Here is a 12,366-nt window from a genome sequence, read left to right as displayed (position 1 = left end):
CATAAAAGACACCATTTCGAGCGTGGCCGTTTTCGTGCGGGTGACACGTAAAAGCACCCACTACACTCTCTGAGTGGTTGGCGTTAGGAAGGGCATCCAGCTGTAGAAACTCTGCCAAATCGGACTGGAGCCTGGTGTTGCCATCCGGTTTCACCAGTCCTCAGTCAAATCGTCCAACCCATGCTAGCATGGAAAGCGGACGTTAAACGATGATGATGATGATGATGATCTTGTTTGTTGTTAACACATTTCAGCTGATATACCCTCCAGCCTTCATCAGGTGTCTTGGGGAATGAGAACCTGGGTTCTCATTCCTAAGGTATTTTTCAATATTATTATTATTATTATTATTCAGGTCACTGCCTGGAATCGAACTCGGAATCTTGGAGTTAGTAGCCTTCGCTCTTAACCACTTCCCCACCCTACAGCACATCAGTAACACTTTTCTTTCCCTCTTTTCTCTTGCGCTTTGCCTCTCCCTTCAACTAACCATGTGAAGTGAAAATTGATGTACTACATCTATCTATGCAAAAACTATTTTAACTGTAGTTATACCTTATATCACTTTCTCGGTTTACTAAATCTTAGCACATTAATTTTCGTAGATTTTTACTTAACCCATTGCTTGTCTTGTATATCACTTGTGACACACAGGACATATATCTCTAGTGTCCATGCATCATATATGTTTCATATTTCCAATGTTTTTCAACCATCTGATTAACACGAGACTTATCAAAGAAAGCTTCATATTACTCAGAACATATGAAGTGAGGGCTAACTAAAAGTCTGGAAAGAAGCATATCTGTTTAAGACATTTATGAAAATGCTCTGGATAGGTAAAGAGTTAAGCAATTTTTGTTGCATTTTTTTTTTTTTTTTCATATTTGCTCTTCAGTACAGACATTAAAATTTAGTGTGATATATTGGGTTTCATGAACAGAAAAATACTAAAAAGAAAAGTAAAATTGTATGCTACACGGTTGTCAAAACTAGCAGAAATTTCACAATTCTAAATATTTCAAAGAATAATGCAAGTTTTATTACAGAAATTATAAAAAGTTTGTATTAATACAATAGTATGTGCCTACTTTTCAACAGTTTGTGTCATGATAAGGGAAGTAACTCAAATAGAGTAAGAAGGAAATAGTGGTAACAGTAGCGGTACTAGAAAAGGCAGTGACAGTGGTGAATGGAGAAAGATATAGACAGTAATAGTTGGACAAAATGTGAGTGAAGGAGAGAAATAGAGAACATAATACATAGGATTTGCAGAATTAAGAGGTTGTATAAGACTGATATTAAAGTAAACATGCAGGAGAAAGAAAAAAAAAGTTGGCATGATTTAAACATGAAGGTTTGTGAGAGAAAGAAAATGATGACATAGCAAAGTTTGTGATGTCCTGTATCTTTAGTTAATTTGCTCTCCCATTCCTTTCCTAAGTTAAAATATTAATTTTCTCCAAAATTCTTTAAAATCAATGATAGGAAGGAAAAAAAATTTATATTTTTGTGAACCGACCAAAGCAGATACAAGCAAAATCAATTTTACCATATTTTTATGGAGTTGCTAAATTAGAAAAAAAAAAAAAGGAGGTGCAGCCTCTGATGGCTGGTAAGACCAATTTATGCATGAAACAATTGTCCACAGGAGTGAAATCTGATGGTTGGTAGAGACTTTGGTTGGAGTTGGCAGGTTTTTTTGTCATAGCCATTTATATTCGTTTTTTTGTCATAGCCATTTATATTCATTTCTTTGACAAGGTTTTTTTAAAAAATGTTCTATGCCAACCTTGATGATACAACACCATGCTGTTCTGTTTCCTGTGTGGTGCTCCCAGGATTTAAGCTTGGTGTTTATGCTCTTTACTGTCCATTTCAGTCAGTTTTTGAAGCATCAAATGGGGCAATTGCTCGATCTATTGCTGGTACCGAGTTTCCTTTAAAGGATTTGACATGGCAAAGTACACATTTCTGCTTTAAGATGTTGGTGATCAAGAAATCTTCTGACATGTTTTAATGTCACCTGTCTTGGCATGTTATCATGGAGTGCTTGGATAAAAGCCACAAATAATCAGGGCAACTGAATTACTATAAGACCTTCTACATAGCTGTGTGTGGTATGATGCCAAAAGCCTTTTCCAGATTATAAACGATCTGCAAGAGATGTTTCTGTTGTTCTCTGCAATTTTCGTGTTGCTGTCCTGCACAGAATACCATGCCAGTTGTTCCTCTAAAGGGAACAATTGGCATGGTAGTCTGAGGTCCTGGCAACTAGGAGACAATTGAGCAGTGTTCTCGTCGAGATTTTTCCTAGGAGGGAGAGGAAGGATATGCCATGGTAGTTCCCACAAATGCTGTAATCTTCATTCTTAAAGACTGTAACTATGAAAGCATTCTTTAGATTTGCAGGTACTATTTGGGTTTCCCATATTCTCAGGATGAGATTGAATAGCCTTTTCTTAAAGGCTGGCTACAATTTTGGATGAGCTCCAGAGGGATGTTGTTTGGACCAGGTGTCTTCCTTAGTTTCATGCTTTTGATGACATCTCTGAATTCTTGAAAAGATTTGACATCCATGGTTGAGAAAGATGTTCAAAGACTGTTGTAGGAAAATCTTTGCTGCAGTAGAACATCTACTTAGGAGAGTGCTGAAATGTTCTTTCCAGCAGTTCAGGATGCTTTGGCTGTCAGTGAAAATGTTGGAATCATCAGTAGTTTTCAAAGTAATCTAAAGGGTATTTTGGGTTGGGCTGTATAGTTCTTTGTTAAAGCTGTAGAAATTTCTGAGGTCCTTGCCATCAGAATATCTTCTAAGCTCAGAAGGCTCTTCTATCCACCATTTGTTCTGAAGCTCTCTGATCTAAGTTTAACATAACTGCTTGAGATCTTTGATGTATTTTTCTTCATGTTTGAGGTTGGTTCTTGTTCAAGCACGCCTTTTAGCAATAATGAAATTTCGAGAATTCTTTGTTGTTTTTGTTGAATCAATCTAGGCTCTTCTTTTTCACCTACACAAAAGCATAATTTATGAATATATGAGACTGTGTACATTCATACATGTGTATAAATGTACGATAAAGATTACCTTAGAACCATTTGAAAAGCTGCATTGAATCGCAACAAATGGAGGTTTAACCTATAAAGCGCTGGGATTTGCACTTACATAGCATGGACTGCTGAACACATTTTATGAAAATGAGACTACCATGCACACATAAAAAACAAAAAATAGTCAAAATATCTTCTTAGTATATAATGGGAGCAAGTTTTACATCATCTGAAAAGTCATTAGTTGAACTATTAGTCCTCTTGCATTCTGGGGGGTATAGGAGCGTTTGAGTGATATTAGACCCCCAACAAAAGCCCATAAATTAAATGCATCTATCTGGGCCAAGATCGTGGCCTGGCGACCTGTGCCTGACAGTCACAATCATGGCTCATGTTTTATGTGTTAACATGATATAAAGCAAAAAACAAACAAAAAACAAAACTATGAATTGGGCCATCTGAACTACTATAACAGCCACTTGGTATAAGTTTCATAAGAGACATTGGTATCAGAGCTAAAATAAAAGTAAAAATGACTTAGAGTCTTATATGTCGGAAGCGACGGGAGAAAGTACAAGTCGAACAGTGTAGTCGACTTACCCCAACCCCTCTAAAATTGCTGGCATCGTACCAAAATTTGAAAGCATTATCTTAACATTAAAACAAATGCTTTATACATACATATGCTATACATATTAGCTATTTGGTGTAATGTTATAACTAATCAACACATTATTCGTATCTAACAATCTTGATGATGATTGACAATGTTATACGGAATTATGTTACAATAAATTTTACTAAAGATATAATCTGGGTGTAAAAATAAACACTTATAAACAAGTAGTTATGTGAATAATGCAAAAACATTGACATATTGTAAAAAAAAATTAGACAGTACTGAACTATATAAGCTTTATTATCAGTTTATTGTTGTTGACGATGATGATGACAGTTAAATATGCATTAAGATCATAGACTATTACCATTTAATTTAAAAATTTTGACTATTATTTAACAATAATAAAAAAAAGTTTGGGTAAATGTAACCAATTTCTAAAAATGTTAAATATTTGGTTGTATATGAAATTGAAAAATTACATAAGATTAGATGATGATGATGATGATTAGTCTCTTTCGATTGAAAAAGTTCAGCACAGTACATTTCCGGGAACGTGATACAAAAAATTTAATAACTTACAAAATTAAATTATTTTTTTTTATTAGAAATAATATCACAAAATAATTAAATGTCATTAAAGCATTGGATTATTTTTAAAAAAAATTCATTGTTTTATTAAACTATTTAATAGCTGGTACGGTAAAAATCGAAAAACGCCGTGGAAATGTATGTGTAAACCCCTAATTAGAATATGTATATAAAGCGACGAAGCAATCGGTTCAGTCAAATTGCAGCGGAGTAGAAGGTTGCGCCATTTTAGCTGAAGATGGCCTACGTAGAAGACTCCAATGCACCCTTAAGGGAATGTAAAAGGATCCAGTTCGGCATTTTAAGTCCAGATGAAATCGTAAGCTTGTTTGTTTACATATCATACATATGTATATATATATATATATATATTTTCCGTTTGAGAGATAAAGATAATAACCAATGGAAATTTTGGTATTGAGAGAAGTGATTGCGTATATCAATCCGTTGAAAAATTACTCCCTGTCATTATCAAACCCAAAATAAACGTTTTTATTGGATTTTGTTTTTCCGTACACATTTTAAATAGCATATATCGCAGTTATTTAAAAACTTTCTTCAAATATTTTAAAAATTAGTGTTTCCATAATGAAAATTTGAAAGTAATTTTTTTTTTTTGTGACTTCGTTGTTTCTGAAGTTCAATAGAATTAATCTTTGCTGTAAAGAATTTCTTTTTGAAACGTTACTTGTTCATTAAATATAAAACTGTATACCATTTAAAAGTGTGTGTCTGCTGAATGAAGCTTAATATTCAGCAAACAGTCCTCTATTGAAATGTTATCAAGTAATAATAGTAAATGTTAAGTGTCATTAGATAAAATTAATTTTTGATTTTCCACAACCTTTTTATATTTTTTGAGGAAATCTTGGTTATCTCTAGTATTTTCACATAATGTTATATAGCCCAAGTTCTTTACCGTTCTTTTTATTTACTCTTCCTTACTCCTGGTACTGTGTAAGTATATTCATGCGGAGTTTGAGAACAGCTCTTCTTCGAAGTCTCATATCTAAAGAGTATGGGAATTGTGGATAAAAATGGTGTGTGTGTGTGTATATATATATGTATACACACATACAAACTTTCCTTCATTCATGGGTATATAACGACCTCTGAAGTGAGTTTTTGCGGTGGAGGCGGCGGCATTTGCCCTACTAGAAGTAGCAGCTAAAATTCGCTCTGAAATCACATCCTATCGTCTTAAAAGAGAGGAAGATACATCGAATAATGCGGTCTTGGAAATTCGCTGTTCGAATAAGAGATAGAATGCTCACAAATTAAATATCTTGGATTTTAGGTCTGACCTGAGGCAGAACAATAATACCATATATCAGGAACCAAAGAAAGGACCTCTGTATTTAAGTAGTGCCGCAGCCTTTACGTCGTCGTTCGACTTGCTAGAGCTTAGCCATCAAATCCTACCTTATCGTCTTAAAGAAAAGGACACATGAGTTTATGTAGTTACGTATTACACGAAAAAACAATGGGTGGTCGACCAGGTGTTAACATCGAATGTACATGTTCTGTTCACCACCGATTGATGAAGAGTCGGAAGTAAAGCCATGCTGCAAGAAAAGTTGTCAAAATAAACTCTAGCAGTTCCGCATTACTTTCACGATTCATTTGAATATGATTTCTAACAGGTATGTACAATATTTACTGTACGGTGTGGGGGAAGGGACACAGTCGATTATATTGATCTCATGACTTCCTTTTATCGGCTCCGTGTGACTCAGCAGCAAAATTAACCTCTGACTCAGCCCGATTCAGAAGCAAAATTAACCTCGGCGGGATTTAAATCCAAATGTTTCATTGATGATGGTTCTACGTGATTGCTTGACATGTTAGAAATAACCGCTATATCTCCCTCGTTACGGCTGGTATACCTGAGGTCAGGAGTTTTCAACCATTTTCCATCTATGGACCCCATTGATTACTATTTTAGGCTAGCCTTCGTTTTGGGCTATCTTTTATTCTGGTGGACCCCCGTAGTCATTCGAAATTTAAAGACTAGTTTTATAGAAACTTCTTTCAAATTCCTATTTTATTTTCCATACATTAATTTGTGTAGGTTGAACTCTATAAAATATTAGAGAAAGAAAACTAGCTGTTTCTTGCAATACATACGTCTAAAAAAACTATTTTCAGGGGTTCTTAATACTATTGTGGATCCCCAATTTACTATTTTGTGGCATGGACCCCGGTTGAGAACCACTGCCTTAGGTCATTAGTGTGTCCGATCAAAGCCAACCCGGGCTAAAAGACTACATTAACCTCGTTGGATCATCGTCTGTAATATCATATCGAAAATATAAGGGGTGCGTTAACTGCAGTCCACTTGCATAATTTGTAACCAGTGGTATCCATAGTCGCCACAGAAAAAGTAGGGAATGTAATTAGATGTCATTAAATTTATGTAATAAACTCAGCTTAGATTGTACTTTTTCTTTCTCATCTATTCTTTCCCTAATATAATACATAAAACAATTGAGCACCTATAGTCAACAATTGTAAATAACCCATATTACGATCTCGAGTGGTAGTTAAGAGTCAGTGCTTGGTCCACATTTATGGTGTTAAACTAATAAGAAACGTTTTTGCTGGTCTGTTGCAAGTGTTTATCTTGATGATCTGATGATCACTTCTGACAGTTACATGAACTGATAGTAGATAGAATAAACAATTTTTTCCAAAGAACATTGAAATTACCTTCAACCCCTAGATTTGCACTACGTATTCATTCGGTCTGGTGGTCTCCACAACACACTTGGTGCTCTCGTTTAATTTACTTTATTTTACTTGAGAATCAATCGCTTCATAAAGCACTATATAAAACGTTGTGGGCCTTTACGACTTCTACTAAGTCAAATGACTTGCTAGAAATTGCAGCCAAATCTCTGAAAGCATACTTAAAAAGACATTTTGGATAAAGTTGTCACTCAATACACCATCAGAAAATGACAGTTGCTTGATGATGATGAACTTGGCACTAACATTAGTAATAAAACGTCGTGTTGAATCCTCTTTTTTTTTAACATAACGGCGATACTTTAAACGAAACTTGTTTCAAACATTACAGCTTGGCTATGTAAACCTTTATCTTTGTTATTTACAACTTCATGGCTGCTGTCGGGTGAACTGTAGCCAAGTCGAGTTGTCCTTGACAACAGGAAAATTTTAGTATAGGAATTTTTGTTACTTTATATTAGAATTTTTGATTTTCTAACTTGGTTTATTCCATAAGTATTCCTTACAGCCTTCTCTACATCCCACATAAACAAACTCACAGCACCAAATTTCCCAAGTGCTGCAGCAGTTCAATGAAAAAAAACAAAAAAACCGACAACATTTTGAAGAAAAATTGCTTACCCCTTCAAACTGGATAGTTTTTACTCTACATCACAATTCCTGTAAAACTAACATGCAAACTATAGCCGTTTTGCTGCCTTGTTGCAAAGACCTTTGCTAGCTCCGTGGACTTATCTTTTTTTCCATTTCTCAGACATGATGGTTTTGTATATAGTATTCTCATCAGGGAAAGCCTCCACATTCTCTACCTATTTTGCATGTAACTGCACACACTAGCTAAATCGCTACTTTTGGGTTATCTCCCCACTAAAAAATTGAGTTTATGTGGTGACGAGAGATTGGATTAAAAGATTCTTTTGATTCAATACTTCAATACATTGTTGACGTTTGACCTCTTCAATAGGCATGGTATGATTTGTGATAAAAATGTTATCAGATTCAATAAGATGTTTAATTTTTTCAGTTTTCATGCTTTTTGTTTTAACCAAAAAGTACCACTAAGGTAATCTCCCAAGTGTTCCATCACCATAACTGGGACAGTGCTTCTAGCTACACAGATATCCTAAATTTCTTCCACTGAACTTCCCAACACTTAAACCTTTGACCCACAAATGTGATGTTTCTCTTTTCTATCATTACTGTAATAGTCTCCTGAGAGATGGCTTGTCACATACTACCTTCTTCACTCAGCTACTTTGGACTCACCTGCCTTATCTCTTCTTGTCACCTATATTGTGTTTATCCCTACAGATTCCATAGTAACCACTACATCCAGTCCTTACTTGTCACGATATTATTCTTGGAATTTTTTGCTCCAGATGTTATTTTTCTTAGAGTTATTGACCAGCAGTTGGTTATTTTTCTTAGTTATTGACCTGCAGTTGGTTATTTTTCGTACAGTTGTTGACATATTGCATATTTTTCTTACAATTGTTGACAGGTAGTTTTTGATGTACTTTGTGTTGATCTCATTAGACCACAACTCCCACCCTCAAAGGACTGCTGTAATCTAACATTTTCTACAATCTAATAATTACACCTCTACCACCTCTTATTAACAATTCTTGTGGAAATCCCTCAGATGCTCAGCATACACAAAATTGAACAGATTGTCTTAAAAGTACTCCAGTTCTACAAAGCCAAAATATGCTTTTAGTAATTGTATGTCTTTATATGCCAGTCAGGTGGCACTGTCATCAGCCATGAATTGTAGTTGTGGCTGATGACAGTACTGCCTAACTGGAACCTGCGCCGGTGGCATGTAAAATGCATCATTGGAGTTTGGCTGATGCCACTGCTGGTGGCATGTAACAAGTACCATTCAAGCATGGCTGATGTCAGTGCTGCCTGACTGGCTCCTGTGTCAGTGGCATGTGAAAGCACCCACTACACATCAGTCGTTGGTGTTAGGAAGGGCATCCAGCTGTAGAAACCTTGCCAAATCAGATTGGAGCCTGGTACAGCTTCCTGGCTTGCTAGTTCTTAGTTGAACCATCCAACCCATGCAGGCATGGAAAGCGAACGTTAAACGATGATGATGGTGATATATATATATTTATATATAGTTCAAATTTAGAGAAGAAAAGATGACAGGTGTATTAGTTTAACGCTTGGGAAGAATATATATATAATAGGACAGCAAACTAATCACATTCACCATTTCAGGAAGAAAAAAAAAAAGCAAACAAAAATTTAGTTTGGTGGATGCTTACTCTTTAACATCCAACCAGTGATCTTTATGTATTAATACAATGACCACTGTAAAAGCTTCTGCTTTTCTAAGGTTACCAGCTTTTATAATAACTCCAGATATCCTACATTGCTGTATTATTCAGAAGCTTTCTTTCTGTAATTCGTATCCTCTTTAACTCCTTAACATCTAATTTTTCTATTCTTTTTTATAAGAGAAATAAATAAAAATCTTAATATTTAAAATATAATGTAAATAATTTTATTAATATTATAACATTTCAGCGACGTATGTCGGTCACAGAAGGGGGTATTAAATACCCGGAAACAATGGAAGCTGGTCGTCCAAAACTTGGTGGCCTCATGGACCCTCGACAAGGGACCACTGACAGACTGTCCCGATGCCAAACTTGTGCTGGCAACATGACTGAGTGTCCTGGACATTTTGGCCACGTTGAATTGGCAAAACCTGTTTATCATATTGGCTTTTTGGTGAAGACCATTAAAATAATCCGATGTGTCTGCTTCTTCTGTTCAAAACTCTTGATGGACTCGGTATGTATTTTTATAATTTTAATTTTTACTTGTCTGTGATTTTTCTTGTGAAATATTACCAAAGTCACTGTAAGTTTCATAGTTATTTAAAACAGTTTATATTTCATGGAAAAACAATTTAATTTTTTATAAAGATGTATGTGAAGCATGAATATTGTAACTTCATATTTCATGTTTTTAAAAATATGGTTCCATACCTATGGAATAGATAAATATAATTTTTTAAAGCAAGTGATTATAAGATTATGATGCTTGACTGTATTTGAAGTTCAGCTATGTACCTAGGCATATCATTATTACACTTAACTTAAACTTGCACATCTGCAAAAATAATAAGAATAAAATCACTTGTTCTGTCAAAATGCAATTAAGATTTTCTTGATCTGTGCTACCATGCATATAAAAACAATTAAATGTGTATTGCTATTGGAAATGTTTAAGTAATTAAGATTAATATTAATTGATTTGTAATGTTACATACAAAACATTGTTGATCAATGGATGTGTAGATAGCATTTAGTGTGAATTCATAAAATTTATAGCTTTTAAATTGCAACAAAATTAGAAATTTTAAAATATTAACATTTATGTCCAAAGATGTAATGTTTATATCCTTTGAATTATTTTTTAACATTTCATCCTTTAGGAGACTTAAAAATTCAATTGCCATGTAAATGTCTTTGTAAACCAGAATGCTAATTGATTGAAGATTAACGATTATAATTTTTTTTTTTTTCCTTAGCAAAACCCTAAAATCAAAGATATTGTGAACAAGTCAAAAGGTTACCCACGTAAACGTCTTGCTCACGTGTATGATCTCTGCAAAGGAAAGCGTATTTGTGAAGGTGGAGATGAAATGGATGTTAGCAAGAATGAAAGTGAAATGGAACAAATGAAAAAAGTAAGTATATTATATTTACAGTCAAAATGTTTGTTGAATTAATTTTGTAATCATCATTATTAACAAGCTGGGTTGATCAATATTTTCCTCCATCTACCACTTTTTTTTTTGTCCTTTATATCTATCAGTAAGTCCTAAATTTCATAAACCACATTCGATGATTTAAAAAGTTCAAAACTAACTGGCTAAAATAGCATATCTCAAATATCAAATGAAACTTTTAATTTGTTACTTCAAATAAATATCAGCTTCAAATGGCCCAAATCATTGATACTTGAAAAAAAAAAAAGAAATCCAAGTATCAGGGGAACTGCTTAGTCTCTCTCATTCTCAATATCATCCCTTACCATCTTATTTTCTGCTCAACACCCTCATTCTTCTCCATTATTTTATTTTACACTCTCTCACTCTACCAATTTTATTCCCTACTACTTATGTTCATCTCCTATTTCCACCCCTATATACCTCTGACATCCCTGGCACTGTGCATCTCTCACACGCTACACACACTCAACATCACCTGTGTTGCCACCTACCACCTTGCTATCCCAATCCTATTTCCTCTGCTTATTCTCCTCCAAACTGGTATTCACGATTGGTTACATCTCTATTCATATTCCCCATTCACTGTATTCCCTATTTTCCCTGAATTCTTTTATAGGGTCATGGTGGATGTGGTCGTTTCCAACCTAAAATACGTCGGATGGGTTTGGATTTGATAGCAGAGTGGAAGCAAGTGAATGAAGATTCACAGGAGAAGAAAATTACCCTAACAGCTGAACGAGTTTTGGAAATATTTAAAAGAATATCGGATGAAGAATGCCACATTATTGGAATGGATCCCAAATATTCTCGCCCAGACTGGATGATAGTTACTGTATTACCTGTGCCTCCCCTGCCCATGAGGCCAGCTGTCGTTATGTATGGTTCTGCCAGAAATCAGGTTAGGAAGTACCATCTTATTAATAACTTGGATTATCTCAGTCATAGCAAGTGTTCAAATAAACTTTATAGATATTTTCATTATAAGTGAAATTGTTTTTTGTGTGTATATTTTCAGTATAGAAACACTGCACAATTTATTTTGCTGTAAATTCACTGTTTTGTCTTTATTAATTCCTAAAAATAGATGCTGTATATTTGAGAAATGTTTAGGACAAAATTTATGAATACATATGCAGGCATGGCCACATGGAGACAGGGTTCACTTGTGTGGCAATTTAGCAAGTGTCTTCTACTGTAGCTTTGGGTTGATCAATTCCTTTTGTGTGCAGTTGGTTGATGGAAGCACATTGTGTGTGTATTTATGTTCTATATTTGTGAAAAAATGGTGATTGTTGACATTCCCTGCTAACAAATTATCTGGTAGCTTTATAAGATAAATTGTGTAAATGATCTATTAATTTAAAAAAAAAAAAAAATAATAATGACAAGAAGAGCATCAACTGTGAAAACAATTCCTGAATATGTATTTGTCCAACTCATGCCAGCATGAGGAAAAGCTAATGAACAACTGAAAATGCATATATGATACTAAATTTAATATTTGATGAATTAATCGACAATAGAAATCTAAATATGAATTCTACAAGACAAGAATAATATGGAAATGACAACTGGGATTGTGTAAACTACATGACAACTCTGTCTA

General features: G+C 34.4%; 1 protein-coding gene across 1 annotated transcript in view; it reads left to right on the top strand.

The window, feature by feature from the left end:
• Positions 1-4,422: 4,422 nt before the first annotated feature.
• The window catches only part of LOC106878530 (DNA-directed RNA polymerase II subunit RPB1), a 32,427-nt gene continuing 24,483 nt past the window's right edge, over positions 4,423-12,366 (top strand). Inside the window, exons 1-4 of the mRNA XM_014927764.2 lie at positions 4,423-4,580; positions 9,545-9,814; positions 10,557-10,715; positions 11,377-11,658. Of these exons, the coding sequence (XP_014783250.1) occupies positions 4,500-4,580; positions 9,545-9,814; positions 10,557-10,715; positions 11,377-11,658 (792 nt within the window). The 5' untranslated portion in view covers positions 4,423-4,499. The remainder of the gene's footprint in view (positions 4,581-9,544; positions 9,815-10,556; positions 10,716-11,376; positions 11,659-12,366) is intronic.

The sequence above is a fragment of the Octopus bimaculoides genome, chromosome 10, assembly GCF_001194135.2.
Source record: "Octopus bimaculoides isolate UCB-OBI-ISO-001 chromosome 10, ASM119413v2, whole genome shotgun sequence".
NCBI lineage: Eukaryota > Metazoa > Mollusca > Cephalopoda > Octopoda > Octopodidae > Octopus > Octopus bimaculoides.
Note: the sequence above shows the minus strand (reverse complement) of the source record. Positions and strands in the feature narration are given on the sequence as shown.